The sequence below is a fragment of the Falco naumanni genome, chromosome 2 (assembly GCF_017639655.2).
Source record: "Falco naumanni isolate bFalNau1 chromosome 2, bFalNau1.pat, whole genome shotgun sequence".
NCBI lineage: Eukaryota > Metazoa > Chordata > Aves > Falconiformes > Falconidae > Falco > Falco naumanni.
Genome location: NC_054055.1, coordinates 17,888,409 through 17,911,137, shown reverse-complemented (window position 1 = coordinate 17,911,137; position 22,729 = coordinate 17,888,409). Strand labels below are relative to the sequence as shown.

Here is a 22,729-nt window from a genome sequence, read left to right as displayed (position 1 = left end):
CGGGGAGCGGGGCGGCCACGGCGGGGAAGCAGCGGCGACCCCGGGGCTCCCCCGCCGCCCCCCGGGGCACCGGCCGGGCTGGGCGCTGACCCGAGGCGTGCCGGGCCCCCGCGGCCGTCTGGCACCGGCCCGCCCCGGCCACTCGTTGGCGTGGGGGCGGTGGGGGAGGTGATGGGAAGGAGCCTCCGCGGAAGGCGCGGGCGGGGGGCGGAGGGGAGGGCCCGGCTGAGACCCTTCCTCGCCGGGATGGCCCCGGCTCCGCCGCTCTGGAAGCGGCCCCTGCGCCCCGCCGCGTCCCGCGGCGACGGGTAGGGAGGGCACCGCGCAGCACAGCAGTCGCCGCTGATGTTGCGGGGTGTTGCGGGTCGCGGCAGCCCCGCAGTAACTCCTCGCGCTCCGCAGTGCGGGGAACAAAAAGCCCTTGGAAGCAGGGCGTTCTTGCTCACAAGCTGTTCTCGCGTCTGCTGCATAAATAAGTTGCTGTTGGCTTCCAACAGTTTCGGAGCCGGAGTTGAGGGAACAGGAGCTAGTAACTTTTTCTCTTGTCTGGTAAGAGGTTGAACAGTTACGAACCCAGTTACGGTTCTGTTGAAAAGCCTTTGATTTTACCTGACGTCTGTCTCCATTAATCTATCCTTGGACTGAAAGTTGTAGTGAAAAGTCTTGATACTTAATACCTATGTAATGCTCTTATACTTACTTTAAATGAATGCATTTATCAAATTAACAAGGGTCCAGTAGCATTTAATAGGAGCAAAAGTGGCCAATTGATTCAATCTGTAGGTAGGCTTGTTCTCTCTCAAGCACACCTTCACTATCACAGGTAAAACAAGTTAGGTATGATACTTGGAAGCTTTTTCCATATAAGCAAATGGTGGTGGGCTTTTGTTTTTTGTTTGTTTGTTTGTTTTGGAAATGGAAGTAAGCCTGTTTATTAGTCGTAAGATGTTTAAATAGTTAAGTAGTCAAGAAATTACTTTTTTACGATTTCCACAACTTGCAATTGCAATCCTAATAAAAGAGAATGCTGAGAATGGAAGTAACTGGTGTTCGTGCTGTTTAAGACATTGCATGCTATCCAAAACTGCTAAAGAGTGGCTGGATAAATGAAACGTGTTGGCATTGCAACATTGCAATAGTAACTGTATTAACCAGCCCAATGCTTTATAATTCATGATTTTTTTAAAATTACTTTGCAAAGGAACTATTAGTATACCTTGGTATATATGAGATATGACTGTAATACTGGCATTTGCATTTTATTGTATCACTTACATATGAGTACAAATATGTACAAAAGCAGCTCTGTGCTGAGGTTTCATCTAGCAAACTAGTGTCTCCTAGAACCTGAGATGCATGAGAGGTATTAAACAGAAAGAGCAATTATTTTTTTACCGCAATTTTGATGTTGAAGCATGAAATTGTTCATTATTTGTACAAGTAGTCTCATCACCTTCAAAGGGGTTAGGAGATCTGGTGTGAATCACAGGTTATGATGCTCTAAAAAGCTTTGTTTAAGTGTAGGAACAGTGTCACCACACTGCACCTTTGTTACGATATTTCAGTCTAATTTCTAATTAATGATAGTCTGGATCTGGTGAGGAACATGAATAGTAAACCATTTTACATAATTTCACCAGCACGGATTTGAAACATTGTTTGTAAGTAGAAAAAATGGGGATAAATTACGTAGTTCATGCTCATGTTTTGCTTGATTATATGCTTTTTGATAGACTGGGATATAATACATTCTGTAAATGCTGTATATGGTAGTGAAGGCACTGTAGGGATGCTGCTTTCGGGTGTACAATTATTATCACCATTATTCCTGTAAAGTCAGGTACTTCTGCTAACATAACTTAAAGCATATAGTACTCGGGAGCACAGATATTTCCTGGCTATGTGTAAATCTCCCTTCTCTCCTGGTTTGGCCCCTAAAATAGATATGTGTGTTCTGCCAGCACCGACATTCCAACTTTAATCTGCTATCTGTGTTTACAAAACTAGAAACATATTCACAGATGCCTAATTTTGTACAATTTCATGTATGGCATCTTCTGAAAAATACAGATTTATTCAATGCTGTATTGAATATGATGAATGCTGCTTGGCTGACAGTATTAGTTTTTCCCCCACATGGGCCTTCTCAGAGCAGTTGGAGCAAATGTGGTCAGACAAGACCTCATTTACTTCACAAAGGGGAAGAGCACAAGGGTTGTAGGCAGGGTGTAGAGGGAAGGTGTTCTAAACGTATGAGACAGTATAACAATGTGTAGCTCTGTAGTGGAAGTTCTTGTCCCTACCTTGTTCCCTTTGTCTCTGTCATTGCAGCAACATAAGTACTTTCTCTTCTCTTGTTTCTTGCCCGTGGGGCACTGACTCTGCTAAAGCCATCTGCCACTCCTTGCCATTTTATTGCATGCAGTTGACAGCTGCAGGTGGGAAACAGGGTGGTTAGAAGGGAGCCGAGATGCAGTTCATTGAATACCAGAGACCTCTGTTGGCAAGATGAGATGATTATATTTTCATTCCTCTCTTACCCAGAACTCCTCAGAGTACTCTTTGTGAGTGTTATAGAGAGCAGGAAAAGTGGTCAAGTATGAATGTAAAAACAAATATGGGAAACTTAAAGATCTAGGAAAGTTAACGTGAATTTGGAGTTGGGACCCTTCATCCCTTCTAAGGGTTCCTTCAGAAGGTGGATGATGTTGATTTTGAAGTGTTGGTGCTCCCATGTATGAGAAACCAGCTAGTAGGTCATAATATAATCATGCTGCCTCAAGTCTTGAAGTGATGTGTCTTTCATGGTGAAATGTTATTTTTTAGAAGAGAAGGAAGAAATATTTTTTCTGGTAAGTTGGCTTTAAAATTGAATGATGACAGCCGCTCAAGGCAAGCAAGTTAACATAGGAATGGATTTTGGAGGACAGTGGGTTCAAGAACCCAGGAAGGCTGGAAGTTCTTACTTCCACAATGCATTTATTACGCATTCCTAATTTATTGTTTGATATTGCCCTCTTTATACATATGCATAGTAGCCCGCTGCCACCAACCCTAGAACTATGCTGTCACATTTCTTAATGGAAGTTCGTATCTTGAGTTCTGAACATTACTAATGAGGATTCCTTTTCCCTGAGTATTTTGGGCAAGAATATTACTGTTAACTGAAAAAGATGCATTTGGAATGATTTACTGACTTCAACCTATGTCCACAGTTTTCTTTCATTGAATAAAATTGAGCATAACTGAACTCAGCATTGTAAATGTTGCTATCTGGACAAGAACAAATCATCTTCAAATGTATCAAACTTGTATTTGATCAGACATTTTGGAAGAAAAAACTTTCATTACTTCTTGCTTGCATGTGTATGAGGTGAATGACTTGCGTCCAACAGACATCAGTGTAATGCCACTTGATACCAAGAGGGAACAGATTTGCCCAATGGCAACCTATTATGAAGTGCTGCAGTGTTGGCTTTTTGAGCAGGGCTTTTAACCAAACTGGAGATAGAAATGGGAAGTGAGCAGCTGGCGCAAGTTGTCTCCTTTGGAACTAGTTTTCAAGACAAGGAGTTATTAATGTGCCGTAACTATTTGCATTATTTTTATCAAAATGTTGTCATGAAAAGATAGATTTTATTTTTTTGTACGATAATGTTTTTTTCTTGTTGTATACCATTAAATTTCTTTCTCATATGTTATAGCCAGTATATATTCTTTGGGTTTTTTTGGTAGGAACTGGGACAATAAGCACAATGATTGCATGATACAATACCACAGGCATTCCTACATGTCTGCTGAAATGATTTGAACATGTTTAGGTGCCACTAAACCCACTGAAGGTTAAGGCCATAGACCTGCAAGTTTATTTCTAAAGATGTATTGATTATAAAAGACAAGGTATCTAGAAGATATCTCATATGCTATCGTAGACCTAAAGCTATGAGATTTCATCATACGTGGGATGATCAGCCAACAAATTGGGAGATCAGTAAAATGTGTAGATGAGTTGGAGCAGTCCGTGATAGTTTGATGCCAGTTTCAAAGCATTAGATTTTGGAAATTTACCCTAGCTTTTGGAACTCCTGATGTTTGAAGGTATTGGATTTGGCAAGAGTGTTATAAAGGCAGTAGAATTACATAGAAAATATTTCACAGGTGCAATAAAATGTCCACACCTAAGTCAACAAACTGTGTTCACCGTGCTTCTCCATGTGAGGTACATGCTGTAAGATCATCATAACAGAAACAGCAACTCCAGAACTGAAATACAAGCTGTAAGCATGACCAACACCATTTGTAACTGCTTGTTACTCTGTACTACCTTCTGTTAAGAATGGCATTTGTTTTTTAATCCAGTTGTGACTCCAGAATATTACAAACATAAAAATACATCATTAGCCTTGTTTCAATATTTGTTTTAATAAGTTGTTTACATGCTGATTTTTTTACAGTACTAAATCTTCATCTTACTGCATATTGGAAAAAATGTATAGGATGAATATTAGATTCATGTAGTGAAGCCACATAGTTTTATTGTAGTAATATGGGAAGTACTAAATCTGTTGGCCTGGTAATCAGGCTGTTCTTAATTTTCTTTATTTTTCTGTACTTCAGGTGACCTGCTCAGAAAAAATACAGGCTGTTTAGGTTATGTCACAGCTCCGTGTTTTAGATCATTATGCTTAGTACAGCTCACCAATATTGTTTGTATCGACAATTCTACATGAAACTTGACAAAAATATACAGTTATTATGATATTCAGTTTCATTTTGGGTATGTTACACATCTATTTTCAGAAGCAGAAGTAAATCTTAAAATTTGAAGTAAAACATACTTTTAATCTTCTAAAGAATCCTAGTGTTAAAATGCTGATAGTATTATACAGATTATCATAATTGCATTGTAACTGCTATGCTTTATTTTTTTAAGAGTAATGTTATTAAGGAATATAATGACTATAAATGTATATGACCTGAAATAATCACTCGACATTCAGTTTTAAGCAATTCAGTTATATTTACAGCTTGATTTCACTTAGACACTTACATAAAGTTTTGCCTCCTGTAGCAATTAAGAAATATAAAGTGTTTATTTTTTTCCACTGAATACCATTATATGAAATTAACAAGTCAATGGAGATTTTTCTTCCAAAATTCTTTTGTTTCAGCATGATTCTTTGAATTAAAATTTAATCAGTTTATATTATTTATCTTTTAGATTTTCAGCTTTATCGTCTTCTCTGAATCAAGTGAAGTCAAGCTTGTTTTGCAGGACTGCTTTTCTGTAATACTATGTAGAGTTGTTTATTGTATTACTATGCTTAGTTCTTTTTTAATCTTTTCATAACATTAATGCTTTTGAATTTCTGTAGCATTCCAAACTGTATAAAAATTGAACAGCAGCTATCTTACATCTGTCTTGATACTTTTTTCCAAGGTTATTGAGGTGCAAAGTCTCACAGTTTTCTTGTCTGGTCTGTTTTTACTTAGCATATCTTCAGTTACTATTCAGCCAGAAGATACATGATGGGTGTTTTTATCCTTCTTGTTTCTTTCCAAACATGGATGAGAAACATTTCTTGAAATTTGAGTTCCCTTAACAGTATTTTCACTGTCCACTGATTGGTTTTTAAAATTTATTGTCTTCAGTTTTCCATGTTTCTGTTTGTTCCACAGTACTTTTTGTGTCAAATTGCTCTATTGAGGTAATCCAAAATTATTTCTGAGGCTTTCCTTTTTATCTTTCTCTGCTTCTCCCCTGCCACTCTGCCCGGACATAAAAAAGTAACCTATGTCAGTATGTATTTGTATTACTTGATGGTATGTCTTCTTTTTTACCCATGTTGACATGCATATAATCTGATAATTGTCATTGGCTCATTGACCATTACCATCACTAAGTGAGAAATAACCATAAAAATGTAATCTTGGCTTTCCTGTAGAGTGCTGCTTGACACACCTCTTTGCCTGTTCTGTTCTTCCTAGCAGACTTTAGCTGGTTTTACACTTTACACAATTTATCTTAAAAGATACCACTAGTGCCACTGAGGTTTACTGTCTTTGTACTAATTAGAATTTGTTAATTAGGGTACTCATGCAGTAACATGTGAAATTATGTGTTAGTTATAGTTTATGCTCATTCTGGTCTATATTTAAATGCATTATGCTTCTTAGAGTCCCATATTTCAAAGCATTTCACAACTGTTTTTAGTATTCTACTTTTCTTGTGTTTTGGGTTCCATCCTTTCATTTGTCAGTCTCTTCTACTCCTAAATGATAAAAATTACTTACTTTATCTTTAAAAAAAATGTAATTAAACATCAGTCATTAAGCCCTGAAGTAGGTCAGAGAAACATTATTTTTCATATCTGTCTGAAAGTAGCATTATATTACTGTCATAAGGTATGCAAATTAGGATCAAATGCAAATGGCATGTTATGTAAACTGGATTTATTTATTACTTTCTTGATACTGTTGCTATATAGTTTGGAATTCTGAAATAAGTTACACCTACATTTCCAGGTAACTGACAAAAAGTAAGAAACTAAAGATTAACACAAAGACTCAAATAAACAAAAGAAAAGTAAGCAGAGAAAAAATATTCTGTTGGCCGAGCACAATATTCTGAATGACTGTGGGGGTGTAGTTTGTTGATGTAATGATCAAAAAAAAAAAACTAATCCAAGTTAGAAATTCCTTTACATAACTGTTTCAAATGGTTCCCCTTCAGGTTTTTTTAATCATTTATTTGTTAGCACTCTTAAAAAATAATTAAGCAAGGCTTTATGGACTGTTCTTTCTTCTTTTTCTGAGATTATGATAAAAATTGTCTGAGGATGTGATTTGGTTATGCTGTTTGAAAAGTCTTCTGTAATAGCCTTTGCCTACCAGATCATAAGCAACCATGTTAACATATCTTTAGAAGTTAATCTCCCTTAGGTAAGTGATGGAAACAGATCCTGTGCATGCTTCTAGTTCTGCACTTCTGAAGTAGAAGGGGTTATCTTAGATGCTACGCAAACCCATTCTGCTCCACACTGTGACACAGAAGGAACCTTCTCATGAGCAGATATGTCTTGGCAGATATGTGGCATGTTTGAGGAAACTGTTTTTGTCTGTTGATCATGTACCTAGTTGGGCATCTAACAAGCAAGAAATATGTTAGGGTTGTTAGAGTTGCAAATGTTGATGTTCTCTAATCTAGACTGACAGCAGTTTCTTCTTCTTTTGATAATTGAGGCTGTAGAAACTTTGTGTATATTGCCTTGTCTTCAAAAAAAGAACATGATTTTTAAAGTGTGTTTGTTGTTTAGCTTCCAGGAATCAATCTGAAATATTTTAATGGCATTAACAGAGCTGTATTTTGACAAACTGAATGGCATGAAGTGTTACGGACATATGACTTCTGCAATTTAAACACATTTGTAAAATATAGTAAATTTTTTCTTTTTTTTTTTTTTAAGGAGAAGGGTTTAATTGTAAGAAATGGATGCTAAAGGTCTACAAGGAGAAGATAAACTGAAGATGCTTATAATTTTGCTAGCATATTTGGTAAGTTTAAAATTCTTTTTTTTTTTCCCCTTAGGTTGAATGTTGGAAAAATTATATTTGACACAGGAATGGTGTCTTTCATTTTACATGTCACTGCTAAAACTGAAAGTCTTAAACAGATACACACAGACAATTACATGTGCATTTAATCAATTTAAAAGTGAGTTTGGTTAACTGACTTGTATAATTTCTTGCTACCCCTCACATGCAATTAAAAAATTTTACCTTGAGAGCCTCTTCATGGAAGGAGGACCGGACTAGGATAGAAAATAAAGATGAATATAGTGCTATGAAGGTGATACTTCTCCACTTCAGAGAGGTGGCAGGAATTCTAGGCAATTTGCAGTGACCATCTCTTAGTACATTATGCTAGAGATAGCTCAGGAGTTTGGAGTCTTCAGTTTGTCAACAGAACATAGCATAGCACACGATTACATCACCTACTAAGTGTACTTTGACTCCGGCTTTCTGAGACAAGCTGTAGAACTAAGGGTAATTAACACTTCATATCTATCAAAAGGCTTTGGTGTTTCTGAAAAGGCTAATACACAAAATAAGAATTTAGTAACAGTTGTGGAGAGCACTTTCTGTGATGGAAGCCTGCATAGAGACGTTTAATTTAAAATTCTATTGAGGGAGCTTACAGGGTTTGCTAATGTTTCCTGGGTAGGATTCCAGTGATTATACTGAGACTTTGCATGGCTGATATTACTGCTTATGGTATTTCTCATAACCCTAGTTTCTGGTTTGGTCAGGTAATGTACTTAAGTGCCTTTGAAGGCAGAAACTGGGTTCTTTCTCATTTGGCCCATTAAATATAAAGTCATAGGGCAATTTAGAATAGATAGTATTCATACAGATTGATTTGGGTTTTTTTTAATTTCCAAAACATTTGAGTGACCTTTCAAAATCTCTAGATATTTATATTTAAAGGAATAGAATTTAACTTATTTTTTCAGTTGTGATAGCATCATTTAGGAAAATCAAAAATCACAAATAAATGAAATGGCAATATAATGTAGCTTATTGTCAGGAAGATTGTAGCTGTAGTCAGTGGTCATGTGCATTTTCGTAATGTTTACTACAGTGAGGAACTTAAACTCATATTCAAACAATTAAGTGTGTTAACATTCTACAGGTGACAAATATCAAGCAGGTCATCTAAAACCTGAAATTATTACAAGTTACTATGTACTGACAAACTTTAAAATTCAGACCACTTACCCATATTTGGAGTGAGATGATTCATTTTCATTGCCATACTTAAAGTTTTTGATAATGCAGAAATATGTTTTTAAGATAGAATCATGGATTTATTTCTCAGATTTGGAGTTTATATAACTTATATGTTAGTAGCAAATTAATTACATTTTGATGAGGTGTGGTTTTGTGTTTTTGGGTTTTTTTTTGTTTGGTTGGTTTTTTTAAGCTAAGTAGGGTAATTTGTGAGACTGGAGATTGCAGAGAGCAAGAATTCAGGGACCATGCTGGAAACTGTGTCCTCTGCAAACAATGTGGACCTGGAATGGAACTCTCAAAGGTAAGGAAATCATGCTTTCTAGAATTTACTTTGTTTCCAGTAACTGCATTTATTTATGTGGCTAAAATAATAGACAGCTGTACCTATGTGGAAATTTTATTTATTATTAAATTCATTGTTTTGGTGTTTTAATGTCTTAAAGTGCCATGTTTTCTGGGGTTCTCTTAAATATAATGCTCAGTTCAGAAAGTAGTAATGCCATTAATAAAGTACGCAGTACCATTACATTACCATTACAAGATCTGGGTATGGACTCTCCAATTAAAATTGTGTTTTTTAAAGGTGAGTTTGTTCTACAAAGGGAGGAGAAAAAACCCTACAGTGAATTAAGACTGAATAACCTCACTGTGCAGAGGAGAGTTTGAAAAGTGAGTTTTAAACTAGTGATTGGTGCAGACCACTGAAATGGGGGAGCTTGATTTTTACAATGACAACATTCAGAATCCATTCTGGATTTTCTCTAGTGTCCAGCTACTATATCTACATCTTGCCCATTGTTAGAGTGTAAAACTGGTGGCCCAAGTGTAACTGTGCAGTCTGGTTGATAAGTGATAGCTGGGAGCATAAAGCAAGACAGAAGTAGCTCTCCTGCCCTTTCCATTTAGAAGGGCAAACTCTGTTTTGTATTCTGAATGATAGTGTAAAAAGAATGATAAAGGTAGAATTTAGGGTTTTATTTAGGAGAAGTGAAATTTAATTTTCAGGGTTGCTTTTGTAGGCAAGTATGTTGTGTAGATCCAAGGGGAAATTAGAAATATTATTTTTGAAGATTTTTTTAACGTTAAACATTACTAAGTCTGGTATGTATGTGTGTTTAAACAGGGAAAAATAAGCTTTCAGTTTGGGGTATTTCTTACTATATTCAGCTCTGATAAAAAGTACAAGTTAAGTAGTGAGGTTTGTGTGTGATTTGAAAACATCTACTGAAATAGTGGCACATTGTATCTCCAACCCCTGTAGCTAGTGTTCAGTGCATTAACAGAGATACTTCGTTTCACGCTTTAGTGAGGATTGCTTTCTGTGTTAGGCACTACTAGTTGAGGTTTAGTCATACAAACAGTGCTGTTTAAGTAGAGATCTGAAGATGACCAATGGTATGGACGTGGTTTTGTTTGGATGAGGGTTTTTTTTTTCAGATTGGCCTTAAATTGGAGGACTGAAAGGTTCTGAGGAGTGTTTAATACAGGAGCTGCCTGTAAATATGGCACTTTCTAAGAGTGGTCATACTAAAGCAGTATTATGTGCATTGATGTAGCATACTTACCTAGTTGGCAACTAACAAAAGCATAAAAACTAATACCCTAAGTAATTACACTTTCAGTTTAATAGAGTAATGCTCAACTAAAAAAGGGCAGTTCTAGTTTGCAGTAGTACACTATTCAAGTTACATTTTTACTTTATTTTTGTTTATAGTCTGATAGTCGTGATTCTTAGGACTAGTTTATCTGAAAATACGAAGGCTTAATTAATTTCAATGTAAGCAATTACTTCTCCCAGACACAAAAAGGCTTTTAAATACTATTTTTTGCTACTACACTAGAACTCAAATATCTAAACAGATGTGTGTGTATATATAATTATTTTTACAACTATTAACTTGTTATAAATTTATAAAGTACTTTTAACATTGCCATCATAAGAAAGCATGCTTTGTTACTGTATCAACAACTTAAGTGACTCATATGACCTTTGTTGCTGCAGCATGTGAGAATTTCATAATAACTTTAAGGGAAGTGCTGTTGCCTTTTCTTAATTTATACATGAGACACTAGCACCAAAATGAACTCTCCCGTTGTAATGCAGGAAGTTTTTGGTGGAACAGAGTAGACAGAGGTCACAGAGTGAAACAAGAGGATGGAGGCTTTCTCTTCACAAGGCGCTACATAGACAAGACAAGGGGCAACAGGTACAAGTTGTACCAGGAGAGAGGTTTTATCTCTATATAATAAAGAAATTTTTTACAGTGAGAACAGTCAGTCGCTGGAACAGCCTCCCTAGGAATGTGGAAGAGTCCCCATCACTGGCAGTTTTTAGGATGAAGTTGGACTGGGTGCTAGATCATCTCAGCCCCCTGTCCCATGGAAGGCTGGACCAGATATTCTTTCAAGGTTCCTTCTGATTTGAGCTGTTCTGTGATTCTGCAATGAGCATTTAATTTTAGTTGCAAACTAATGCTCAGTCTATTGGATTGGACTGACCTTCCTGTCTGCATAGATAAGCAGCTTCAGACACCCTTTCTAAAGCATGAAACAAAAAAACCCAACAGAAAACCCCAGCCTTATTTCATGTAACTGGTTCCAAATCTAGACTATTCTTTTCAGCTTTTGCTGTTGCATTTTAGTGGAGCTCTCTTTTTCAAAAACCTTTTAAATGTAATTCTTTCTTCCTTAAAATAAGAAAAAATAGTACCATCTCAGCTTTTCCTTTCTGATTCTCTTATCAAATGTTCTAATAGCAGCACTGTAGATATTGCAGTAGCTTAGAACTAAAATCCATTGATTGCTTATGTTGATTGTATTTCTTGTAAAGTACTTTTAACATTGACATAACATTGCCATCATAAGAAAGCATACTTTGTTACTGTATCAACAATTTAGCACTCATGGGAAAGGGAATGAAAGCTGCTTTTCCTGTTTGTTTACTTCTGTTTGTTCATTTAAAAAAAATCTATATAGTATTTTCTTTTCATAAACATGTCCTTGGTAATGCTTGTGAAGCCTTTGAACCACTGAAATAGCTTGCTCTTGAGCATGTGGGGGTTCTGTTTGGCTTTTTTGAGGGGAGTATTTGTGGGTTTTTTCTTAAGCAGTGCTTTCTTCGGGGTTGGGAGACTAAAATGATTATATTGATTCAGAAGGAAGTGTTTGCTTCATGTGGCTCAGCATTATTTCATTTGTTATTAATTTAGTAGAAAACAAAGCCTAAACAACAAAGCAAGTTGTTTAATATCTTTCATTAAGTGACTTTGAGTTGCTAGTGCCTGAATGTGGCTTGTTAGTAAAAGCCTTTTTTGTCCTGTCTTACCAGCAATGTGTTTCTGTAGAAATCAAACCTTATATGTGATTCAAATTTATAGAAAATCACAATTAATGCAGAAAAAATATGCAGAAAAAAACACTGGGATAGTGTGCGTTTCAGCCTTTTCCTGAAAGTGTTCCAGTACAGAAATGAGAATCCTTTCAGTCCTTTCACCGTAATTTGCTTTTATTAATGTTTGATAACTCTCTATAGCTTTCATGTATTTTTTTAATTTGTATGTGAAAGTCTATTTCTCAGCTTCATCGAGCTTGAATTACAGTTAAAGTTCTGAGTTGCAATATTAGATTGTTTTATCAACAGATCAAATCTGAGGTTGTAGTTCAGAAATATGGAGATGACAGTTTTGGCAATAACAAGTTCTTCCCACAGTGCCCTGTGTGTTATGCTGACACGGGAGATTTTTAAAGAATCAATGAACTGATCACATCTGACCTGGATCCGTGCAGTGGTTTAGATTTATAGCTCAGCCTCATGATCGGTTCTATCAGTGCAGTTGAGGACAAGGTATGACAAGGAAGAAGCAGCAGAGGTGAAGGGGAGAGAGTGCCTTAAGCTAGCATTGCCACCAAATACATGGTGGCAAATACTGTCACCAAGAGGCAGCTGCTGTAAGGAGAGCCTGTGGGACAGAGGCAGCTTGATGATTGCTTAGGCAGGTTTATGTATCATAGGTTGCTTACTTGCACCAGGTATACGATGAAGGAAGAGGAAACCTGCATTTGAAAGGACTTGAAAGGAAAAGGAATTCTGAATTTAACAGGATGGTGCTGTTTGAAGCTACTCCTGAACGTAGCAGTCCTCATACAGAACATCAAAGCTGGTGTGCTATGTCTGACATGCTGTCCCAGTGAAGTCACAGAGAGGAGCTGCTACCATATTTAGCAATCACTCTGCAACTTTTCAAAGCAAGAGAGCCGTTTCTGAGGAAGCCTGCCGTATTTCAGCTCAAGAGAGGCTAACACTTGTTTGTGGGTCGGTCTGGTGGAGGCTGGAGCAGCTGCATGTAGGCATGTCAAATCTCACTCAGTAAGAATGAAACTTACTCTGACACTAACTTTGCACTTTGCCGTAGCAGCTAAATCTGACATGTTTACAGCACACTTGCAGCCTGTCCTGCTCAAAAAGTTCTGCTGATAGATCTGGCTGATTATTGGATTCTAGGTGAAGCTGATCCGCAGCCTCAGGTATTTTTGGAGGCTCAGACTCTGTGCTGTTTAACGCTGCTATATTAAAAGTTACTACTAAAAACTCCATTTCCCAGCACCAGTGTAGTGCTGCAACCTGTTACATGACCTGACACAGATTAAAAGTGTCTTAATGGCTGGAAGATTTTATTTTTTTTTCTTGAGAATACCCAAATATTCTTGTAATCATCATAGCCTAAGTGGAACATCTCTGTGCTGTACTGTCTAGGGACTTATGTAGGTTGTGGATAATCAGTAAAAGAAGAAAGAAATTCTAAAATGTGCTTGCAGATTATGATCTTAATAATGCCTGAAAGCATTTTTTAAATGAAATTTGAGGTTATTTTAATTGAAAGAATGTTTTAACCCTAATTTACTGTTCTGCCTTGCATTCAACTTTTAGGGAAAACCCATACCACTTAATTCCATGACCCTTTATAGTCTGCTATACTTTTGGTCATTCTGTCTGAATCCATGTTTGTATAGTATACGCAAAGAAAATGTTGGCGCTGCCAAGGTAGTACTTTTAAGAGGTGTCTGTTACTATATGTTTTTAATATTTTTAGCTTGAAACTAAGTTATGAGTTTAACTAGTTTGCTACAGATTCCTAGGTGAATTTTGAGGATTTCTTAAAAATTAATTTCAATGCACTTTTCTAAATTAGCGTTTGGGTTTTCATGACTTGTGCTGTGTATCATTTGAGAGGGAAATTTTTCATTAATGTTACCTGGTACCATTGATGGTAGGTAGCATTGAAAAGGGGAAGTGGAAAGGGAAGAGTGGGCCAAGTTTTCTTCATAGTACACTTCATAATAGGAGAACCAACTATAGTGTATATTTAAATGCTTTTATTTTCCCGCCCTGACACAAAAATAAAAAACTTTTTTTGAAATCTAGCTATTTGAGTTTACAAGTTTTATTTTTCTTTTCTGCAGTCCTGAGGTGAACTGCCACAGGAGATGAACCCCCTCTTAAAAATCCGAGTGGGAGGATGGAAAGGGTGAGGGAAGTTGGGAACTATTCAGGTTTCATCAGCTGTATAACTTGACAGCTTTGTAAATAGAGCACTGAGAAAACTGGTGCACATCAGTTTTGCACATGTACTGATAAAAGATGAACAGTCGATTGTTTATATCTTTGGCCTGCTAAATTATAATGTCCAAGATATCAAAGGGTTTGAATCCATAATCTAAATCATATACTTCAGTTTTGGGAATGTGGTTAATTATGAGTACACATCTGTTTGAAGTTCTGCCTGGTTTACAAGCTTAAATATTTATTTGCACCTGCCAGGCAGTTAACTACCACAACTACTACGTGAACATAAAAAGCACATACATGAAGTTGTAGTTGTTATGGATTATATCTGTGGAATTCCTGGCAAGGACTTAGAAGCCATCTTTGAACAGACTAGAGACTGTAAATTCCTTGGGCAGAAGATCTCTTTATATTGCATCCACCTTTTTTATAGCTTTAAAGTAAACCATTCCACATTACAAAGGACCAGTAAGATATGTCCATGCATCCAACTACAGCAAAGCAGATCTGATAGAGCTAGAAACAATTTACTGGAGCTTTGGTAGTTTGGGACAGTGAGTTGAAGGCATTTAATTCTAACTTTATTTCCTGGTGGTTGCTTGTTTTTGATCAGAAACTTCAAAGGTAGTCTGGAAAGGGAAACTTATAATTAAGTTAATTTGAGCCTTATATTTGAAAGTTTACTAGGACTTGGGAGGGACTGATTCCAGGTGATTTATCAAAAGATCCGAATATACATGGTTTGACTGAGCTATATGATATATCCTATAACACTACTATTTGGATGATCTTAATAGAAAAAGTAAAAAGTAGGTGTTTAGACAGAATGTGTTAAGGAATGAGATTCAATGAAAAAGTTTATTTAGACTTAGGAAGAGCAAAAGCTTCTAACAGAAGTTAATCTGGTTGCAGTCCCTGGTGGTAATCATGTAGTTTTTTATAAAATTTTACAGCTGCATGAATGAAATAGAGTGTAGAACTGAATATAGTTAAGATATTTTTAGGTGACATAAAATAGGACTACTAGAATCTCCACTATTTTGGCACTGATTCCTAGCAGAAAGTGGTAGGTTTGACATAAAAAGGTAGAAAATGTTCTGTGTCTGAAGTAATTTAAAACAACATCCACAAAAAAAGTGCTTTTATCTCCTTTTGCCTACCAGCTTTATTAGGGTCAGTATCTCATGGGAGGACTGTGCTGTACAGTGTATGAAACTAGTATGGTTTTTTTGTTGTTGTTACTAACTGCAATGATTTGTCTGCTCCTTAATCTGAATAATAGTCAGTAGTAAGAAACTACAATTCAGCTAAAAGACAAAACAAAAATTAAAACCTATTTTTTAAATTCCTGGGTCTAGAGACAGAGATGACTTTTTTTAGTGTCTGTGGTTGCTTTCTTAGAATTGTTCATTTCCTGTGTACTTGAGTGCTTGTTCTGTTTCAGAGGACAGTAAAGATATTCTCAACATAAAGGAAAATTTCTTAGACTGTCCACTAAAAATGCATGTGAAGTTGTTTAATGTTACTTTGTCATTGCAAATTGAGTTGGCCAACATGTATTTTACAGTGCCTCCAATCTCAGAGCTTGTCCCATAGATGTGCAAAACCTTGGAGAACCCTGAGTGCATTTCTAAGGTTCAAAGCTTTTTTATGCTGCATCAGATTTGCTTAGGTGGGTGACTTTAGACAAATCTGTTCATGTGTGCTGAACATGCATGAGTTGTGGAGGAAAGTGGTGGAAATCTTTCTTAAGTTGCCCCAGTTGAAGATTTCCTGCAGTTTTTCTACTGGGAGGATGCTTTAGTCTTCCACTGAGACCACATACTGGAGAAGGAGGTCCCCAGACTGTGCCTTTCCCACCTATTCCCTTCCCAGTAAGTCCTTTCCAGCAATTTATTGTATTCCTCTTGCTGTATTGTGGTGTGCCACTAATGCACAAATCTAACTCCAAAGTACAAAAAAAAAAAAAAAGCTATTCAGATGAGAAAAGGGAATAGCAACTCTTAGTAACTTGATAGGTCTAAGATAGAGTGACATAAAAATGAAATAGATTGATAGCTCTTGATAATGAGGTCATATAATTCAGTCCCCAAAGTATTACATGTTGTTGGGTGAAGCGTTTCTCTTTGCAGCCTGTCAGTTGCATTAGGTGTCCTTTTGCAAATTAATGGAAATAATTTCTTTAAACAGCTAAATTTGGGATAAATAACCAACCATAACAATACTCCTTGTATAGTAAAATATCAGGGCTCCCTGTGATCTGCAGAGCTATTGAACTTTTCCAACAGTTTAAGAACTGTTAGAACTGGAGCGGATTGAGTTTCTGAAATTCTTAGTGGCTGAGCAACGTTCCATGCCTAGCTGATGGTCATTAACCAGCTCTGTTTTATTTGGTAACAGAAATTCTAAGCCTTTGAAGATCAGTGCACTCTCTTCGGCAATTAACTTTGTTCACCTTAGCTATGAACCTTAATATCAAAGTGGTTCTTTGCTGTTTTTGTAACCGAGTAAGTGCCTTTATACTTCACTTGTCCCAGTTTCTGCACTTTCACATGACTGACCTAATTAAAAAACAGACAGCTCAATAATTCTACCATAAGCTAGTAATAATGAAGCTGTGGGAGTCCTTGAAGCCCTTTATCATTCAAATACACAGTGGTTTCATGAATAAAGTGGATGACTAAGTATTCCTTATAGAAGTAAGGGAGATTATTAGCAGTGGAAGACACATTTGAACTTGCTGAAAGGATGGCTTTTGTCTCTAGAAAGACCTACTCTCAGTAATAATTACACTAGGTCTTCATTTTATCCCAGCATTTTCTTCTTGTTCACGCTTTCCATGACTGAATAGCTTGCTATTGCTTGTTAATCCCTACAGGAATGCGGCTTTGGATATGGGGAGGATGCACAGTGCATGACATGCCGGCCAAACAGATTCAAGGAAGACTGGGGCTTTCAGAAGTGCAAGCCTTGTCTGGATTGTGCATTAGTTAACCGGTTTCAGAAGGCCAACTGTTCTGCCACCAGCAATGCACTATGTGGAGACTGTTTGCCAGGGTAAGTCCATTTCTGAAGATGAGACTTGAACAGATTCAAAGTAATTTGCATTAACATTTGCTTGTTCCATGTTTTCTGGATAAATGTTTGTATCTTTTATATACATATGAAGGTCCTAGGTTCTAATCTTGGCCTTGCCAACAATTTATAATCTGAGCACATAATTTCAGAATTGCAGTCTTAATTGTCTCATCTATAAACATGGTTTGATAATTACCTACTTGATCTATAAGAGTATTGTCTATATGGTGCCTGAGCAAAATATCTCAAAATGTTGAGTGTCCCTGGTAACTTACTTCATTGTTATAAAAAATTAAACATTTGAAAAAATACACAGTTACTTCCTTGAAGGCTGATTGCATTATTTGCTTACTTTCCCCCCTTAGGTCAATGCCTAGTAATTCTCATGCGCATACGTTTTTAGGTCAAAAGTACTGGCTGTGATTTACGCTCCTGAATTTCCTTCACCATGTTGGTAAATTCATAGAGCTTAGTTCTGGCTAAGAATCATAAATGGATCTGAAAGAATTGTTTTGGAAGAAATCATAACAGTGTGGAGACTCAGTGAAACTGCTGTTAAACATCAAGATCTGTTCTTAGTTTGCTGTCCAGTCATCCCAGATCTGTTACTAGTCATCTCTGTTTGTAGTATTAGGTGTTAAGATCTCTAAAAGGCTATTCTTTACTTTGTGGCCAAGTTCCACTATTAAAAACACCTGCCATTAATTTGTTAGAAGGCATTTCTGATGTTTTTTTAACTATGGATTGATAATTTAATTGAAAGGAATAAGTCATGAGAACTGATTTGCAGTTGTAACAGCCTTTGTATTTTGGGGATATATATTTCAGAGATGCTTAAAAGTTTATCCGTTTGTTTCCTATATATATATCTCAGCCACTTTATTTATTTTTATATACTTTTTGTTGAATACCAGCTATCAAATACCTGAATGCTGTTGACGCTCTGCAGTTATTCATCTCAAGCCAGAAGTGAGGTCTTGTCATTTAAAAACACTTAGTAAAGCTTTGGTAAACTAATGTTAGTTTAAGTCGTGGTATAAGCGGGTACAGCCCCAGGCATTAGATATTACTCACAACCACTTTTCATACTACCGACAGCCACATGGTAGATTGATTTATGCCCTTCTTGCATATTAATACGTTACATATTGTAGGGCTCTTTGGCTGTCAGCAGGGAGAAGATTTTCTTCTTGTGGTGTAAACAAGCTAAATTTTGGAAGACAAGAAAGGAACAAAAAAGAAGCCAGAATAAAACATGAATTAAGGGTCTAAACTGGGGGATGTGGGAATGTGTCTCAGTATTCTGTTGTAGAATGTGTTCTAGATATGTGTTGAGTATGTGTTAAAATGAGAGCTGTTTCCACAATTTGCTTTTACTGGCAGCAAAGCTGGAAACGTCGGGAGGGAGTCATGGCTAGTGGGGAGTCACAGGTCATCTTGTCTGGATGTTTTGGGGAACAGAACTGTAGAACATGCCACCACTCCTACCTGTCCTATCAGTTCAGATGCTGCCTAAGTGCATGAAGGACATAGCTAGCCAAACCAAATGGTTTAGCTAATGTATTACCTCTCAGCAATCATACTTATTTCTGTTTTGCGTGTGTTTCCAACATGCCATTCCCTTTTATTCAGCTTCAAAACACTACAGTGAGCATGTCAGCTAAAAACAAATATTAACACATTTAGTTCAGAGTAAATGATCGCAGTGGCCCCTTCAGTCTTAATAATCTGTTTCTGTTCACACTGTTAAAGCTTGAGTTTCTTGAGCAGCTGAAAAGCTGTTTGCTTTAGCTGTTACAGTCTTAAAATTTTAATGGAATTTGTAGTGTTAGTAATTTAACATCAGTAGAGTTAGTAACTTTTATTTAATGCGCTACTACCACTACAGAAAACACTTAATTCACATACTTATCTTGAACAGACCACAGCTGTTGATTCTAGCTTAGTACTAATGATTGGTTGAAAGACAGACAGACCTAACTGATTAGGGAGCTGTTGTAGGTAAGTTCTTTAGAGGATGTCATACTCTCATACAAATTTGAAATATAACACTCTGAATTTTGGGGGTTTTGTCTGATGCTACTCTTGTTCCCTGGTTTAGGAATGTAGGCTTCTGCCTGTCACTGTAGTCAGTAAGCTCTTCAAACGTAAACTCAATAGTAAAGTTCTTGAAGGATCTTTAGAATAAAATGTCTCCTTGGATACAACAGCTGTTTTTCATACCTTGAAATGCTTTATATCTAGAATCTTTAAAGTATGCATTTAAGTGAGAAAATAGAAACAAAGTAGAGAATTGGGTAGTGTAGATTGGGACTTGTGGTCGGTTTGTTAATTTGCATTCACAGTCCATGCACCTTGTGATTTTGGTTGGTGGTGAGGATCTTCCTGGAGGAGAAGGATGGGTCAGAGAGAGATTGTTGGTTTGTTAAAATACAGTTCTGCAAATCCATTTTTATTGTTTTGCTGTTCTACAAAGCATTCAGAATAATCTTATTTTCTGAAGATTTTGTCATATGGCACACTAAGACTTTCTTGGGGGGTGGAAGTGATGCCCCAAGTGCATCAATGAGCCAATTTATGTCCCTTGTATACTGTTAGTGGTAATAATTATCGTTTAATATCTTGTTTCTTTTAGGAGAGCTATATAGATTTATCAGTTTGCTTCTATTTTTAAAATGTTTAAAGAAGCTTGCATAATGTAAATTCATCATACTTGTCTTGTGTATTGTGATCTATGTGGAAGACAGGATATTGATTTTGGTCTGAAAGCTCCAGAATTTTTTATTTCTTATGTGAATGTAAGATTATAGTGACTATGCATTTGCACTAACAGATCTGGAATTTACTTTAATCAATTTACTTTAGATTTACTGCTGTACTATTAATTAATACCTACTGTATTTTTGTTTACTTTTATTTTCTTCTATTTCCTTCTATTTTCTGATAGCTTGCAGTTATAGAGGATTTTATTAAAACACTTGATTCATTTTGTGAGGAAAAATAACTGGTTTTGATGAACGGATTTTTTTCATTCCTTTCTCTCCTAGATTTTATAGGAAGACCAAGCTTGGAGGCTTTCAAGACATGGAGTGTGTTCCTTGTGGTGATCCTCCTCCTCCCTATGAGCCTCACTGTAAGTGTTCTCTTCCTGTTGGAGTGGGATTAACTTCCTTGCTTCATGATGTTTTTGTTTTAACTTGAAAGCTTGGCAAAAATATGACAGTGACAGCTATGAAGAATCCTTTTAAAGGCTCACTTTCTTGTTAGTAAATGATTTTGTTAATATCTTTCAGCAGGTCCAGCACTATAATTATTAAAAATGCATTCATACAACCTGTTACTTGAGGATAAACATTCCTGTCACACCATGTGTTTAGGTGACTCCACTTTGGATGTTGTCATTTTAATTTTAGTTTCTGGTTTTGTTAATGCCAAAAGAAAGGCAGTCTTCCTAGACCCTAATAGGTATCTGAGTACAAATTCTTCCCTGACACTCAAATGGGGTAGTTTGTTGATACCTTTAAAAAATTTTCGTACTAAGATTACAGTGAGAGAGAATGTAGATAAATGTCTTTATAGTACTATATACATTAAAAAGGAAATAAGTAATAAGTTAGTATGTGTTTTACCAATGGGAGCATTATAATCTCTTCAAAAGGAGAGAGACTCTTTCATTTTGCAACAAATCCTTTTTACTACTCCTTCCAAGACTTAGTGAATTAAAAATTTGATGGGATATAGGCCATCAACAAAGGAGTGAATTATTCTTGTTGCGTTTATTGCTGTCTGCTTTCTAATATGAAAAATAAAAATGATTCAACATAATCTCATGGAAAACCTTGGGGGTTACTTGTTTGTTTTCTGTAACTGGGAATCTATGTTTTTGGAGTTCTTTTGCCCTATTGCAAACAGAAACAATTGTTTATAGAAGGAATGAATTGTGAAGTTCCTGAAATGCTTCATGCTACTTCATAATAAACAGTGTGTCCTTATTAAGTCTTTCTTTTCTAATTGTGCTAAATTAAAATATAACCAAGTATATGCTATTGTCATTCAAATCACACATTTAAAGAGTTTTCTGTTGTATTGAATTTGATGAAATAAGGATTTTTCAGCATTTCATATATTTCTTAGTTGTTTTTCAAATGAGCCAAAATTCCTTGTTTTGCTTCCATTCTAGCTTTAGCGCTTTTGGGGGATTAAACTTACAAAACCAGATTCTCAGACAGTATCTTTACTATTAAAAGTTTTTATAAATGTGACTTCCCGTCTATTACGGTTTCAGAGAATTTCATTATATATATCTGAATCAGAATACTTTAGTTTTTACTAAAGATTGCAACATTGAAAACTAGTAAATCAGAATTCTATAAAAAGAATAAGTCGAGTAAGTCAAATAATTTGCAGTGTTTGCAGCAGTAACTGGCCCATGAGTAATATCAGGCTAGAAAGGAAATTCAACTATTTTTGTAGTGTAGGCAACATAGCATCTTCTAAGATCTTAGAGTATGTTCTTGATAGCAAACACTATGGGGTTTGATGCCAAGAATAAAATGCTGATCTTGGTTTACTGGAGCAAATAACTTCAGATTCAATGAGTTGCAGAAGGTATTTCTAGACAGAGTTTGAGCCAAAACAGGCAATTTCATATGTACATTTGTTTTAATCCCCCCAATTGTTCAGGTTAAGTGTTAACCCCTTCATTTGTTTTTACACTTTTTATCTACAAAAAAAGGTAGTGAAATCCAAAGTGCAACAGTATGATTCTGATCCAGGATCTTTTTACTCATAAAGTCATTTTAGGCATTTTTTTCCTCTTTTCCTCTTTGTTCGCTTCTAAGAAAGCATGCTATCCAAATGTGAATTCTGCTCTCTGGCTGAGTCAAAGATGGGGAGGAAGAAACTACCTCCCTTATCTTTCTGCTTTGACTGTAACTAGTAACTCATATACCTTCTTCTTTTCCAAAGTCACAAATTTTGATTTTTAAAAGATGGTGAAAGAATGGTTACCAAATCTTCTGAAATAACTAAGAATTGTTTAGTTTGTAGTGATTCGGTTCTTGTAATTGAGTCTAAGCTTGGATCCTAAATTGAACAATTAGGAAGCTGCTGCTGATTTTAAGTGGACAACCGACAACCCTATGGAGAAGAGCATTTTCTCTTGCACAAGCTGCAACAGTAAAACCAGCTCAGAGACTTTTTTTTGTTCCCTAAACTCATGGCAGTGACAAACACTTTGACTAAATTACAGAAGTGTTAACAGTTGCTTGGTTTTCATATTTCTGGTGGCAAGGT

The 22,729-nt window shown here is 36.3% G+C and overlaps 1 protein-coding gene across 2 annotated transcripts in view; it reads left to right on the top strand.

Moving 5' to 3' along the window:
• TNFRSF19 (TNF receptor superfamily member 19) overlaps nucleotides 1-22,729 on the top strand; it is a 60,372-nt gene that overhangs the window by 5,375 nt on the left and 32,268 nt on the right. For both annotated transcript variants that reach the window (XM_040584299.1, XM_040584300.1), the window contains 4 exons: nucleotides 7,467-7,554; nucleotides 8,984-9,094; nucleotides 17,235-17,413; nucleotides 20,482-20,567. In XM_040584299.1, the coding sequence (XP_040440233.1) occupies nucleotides 7,489-7,554; nucleotides 8,984-9,094; nucleotides 17,235-17,413; nucleotides 20,482-20,567 (442 nt within the window). In that variant the 5' untranslated portion in view covers nucleotides 7,467-7,488. The remainder of the gene's footprint in view (nucleotides 1-7,466; nucleotides 7,555-8,983; nucleotides 9,095-17,234; nucleotides 17,414-20,481; nucleotides 20,568-22,729) is intronic.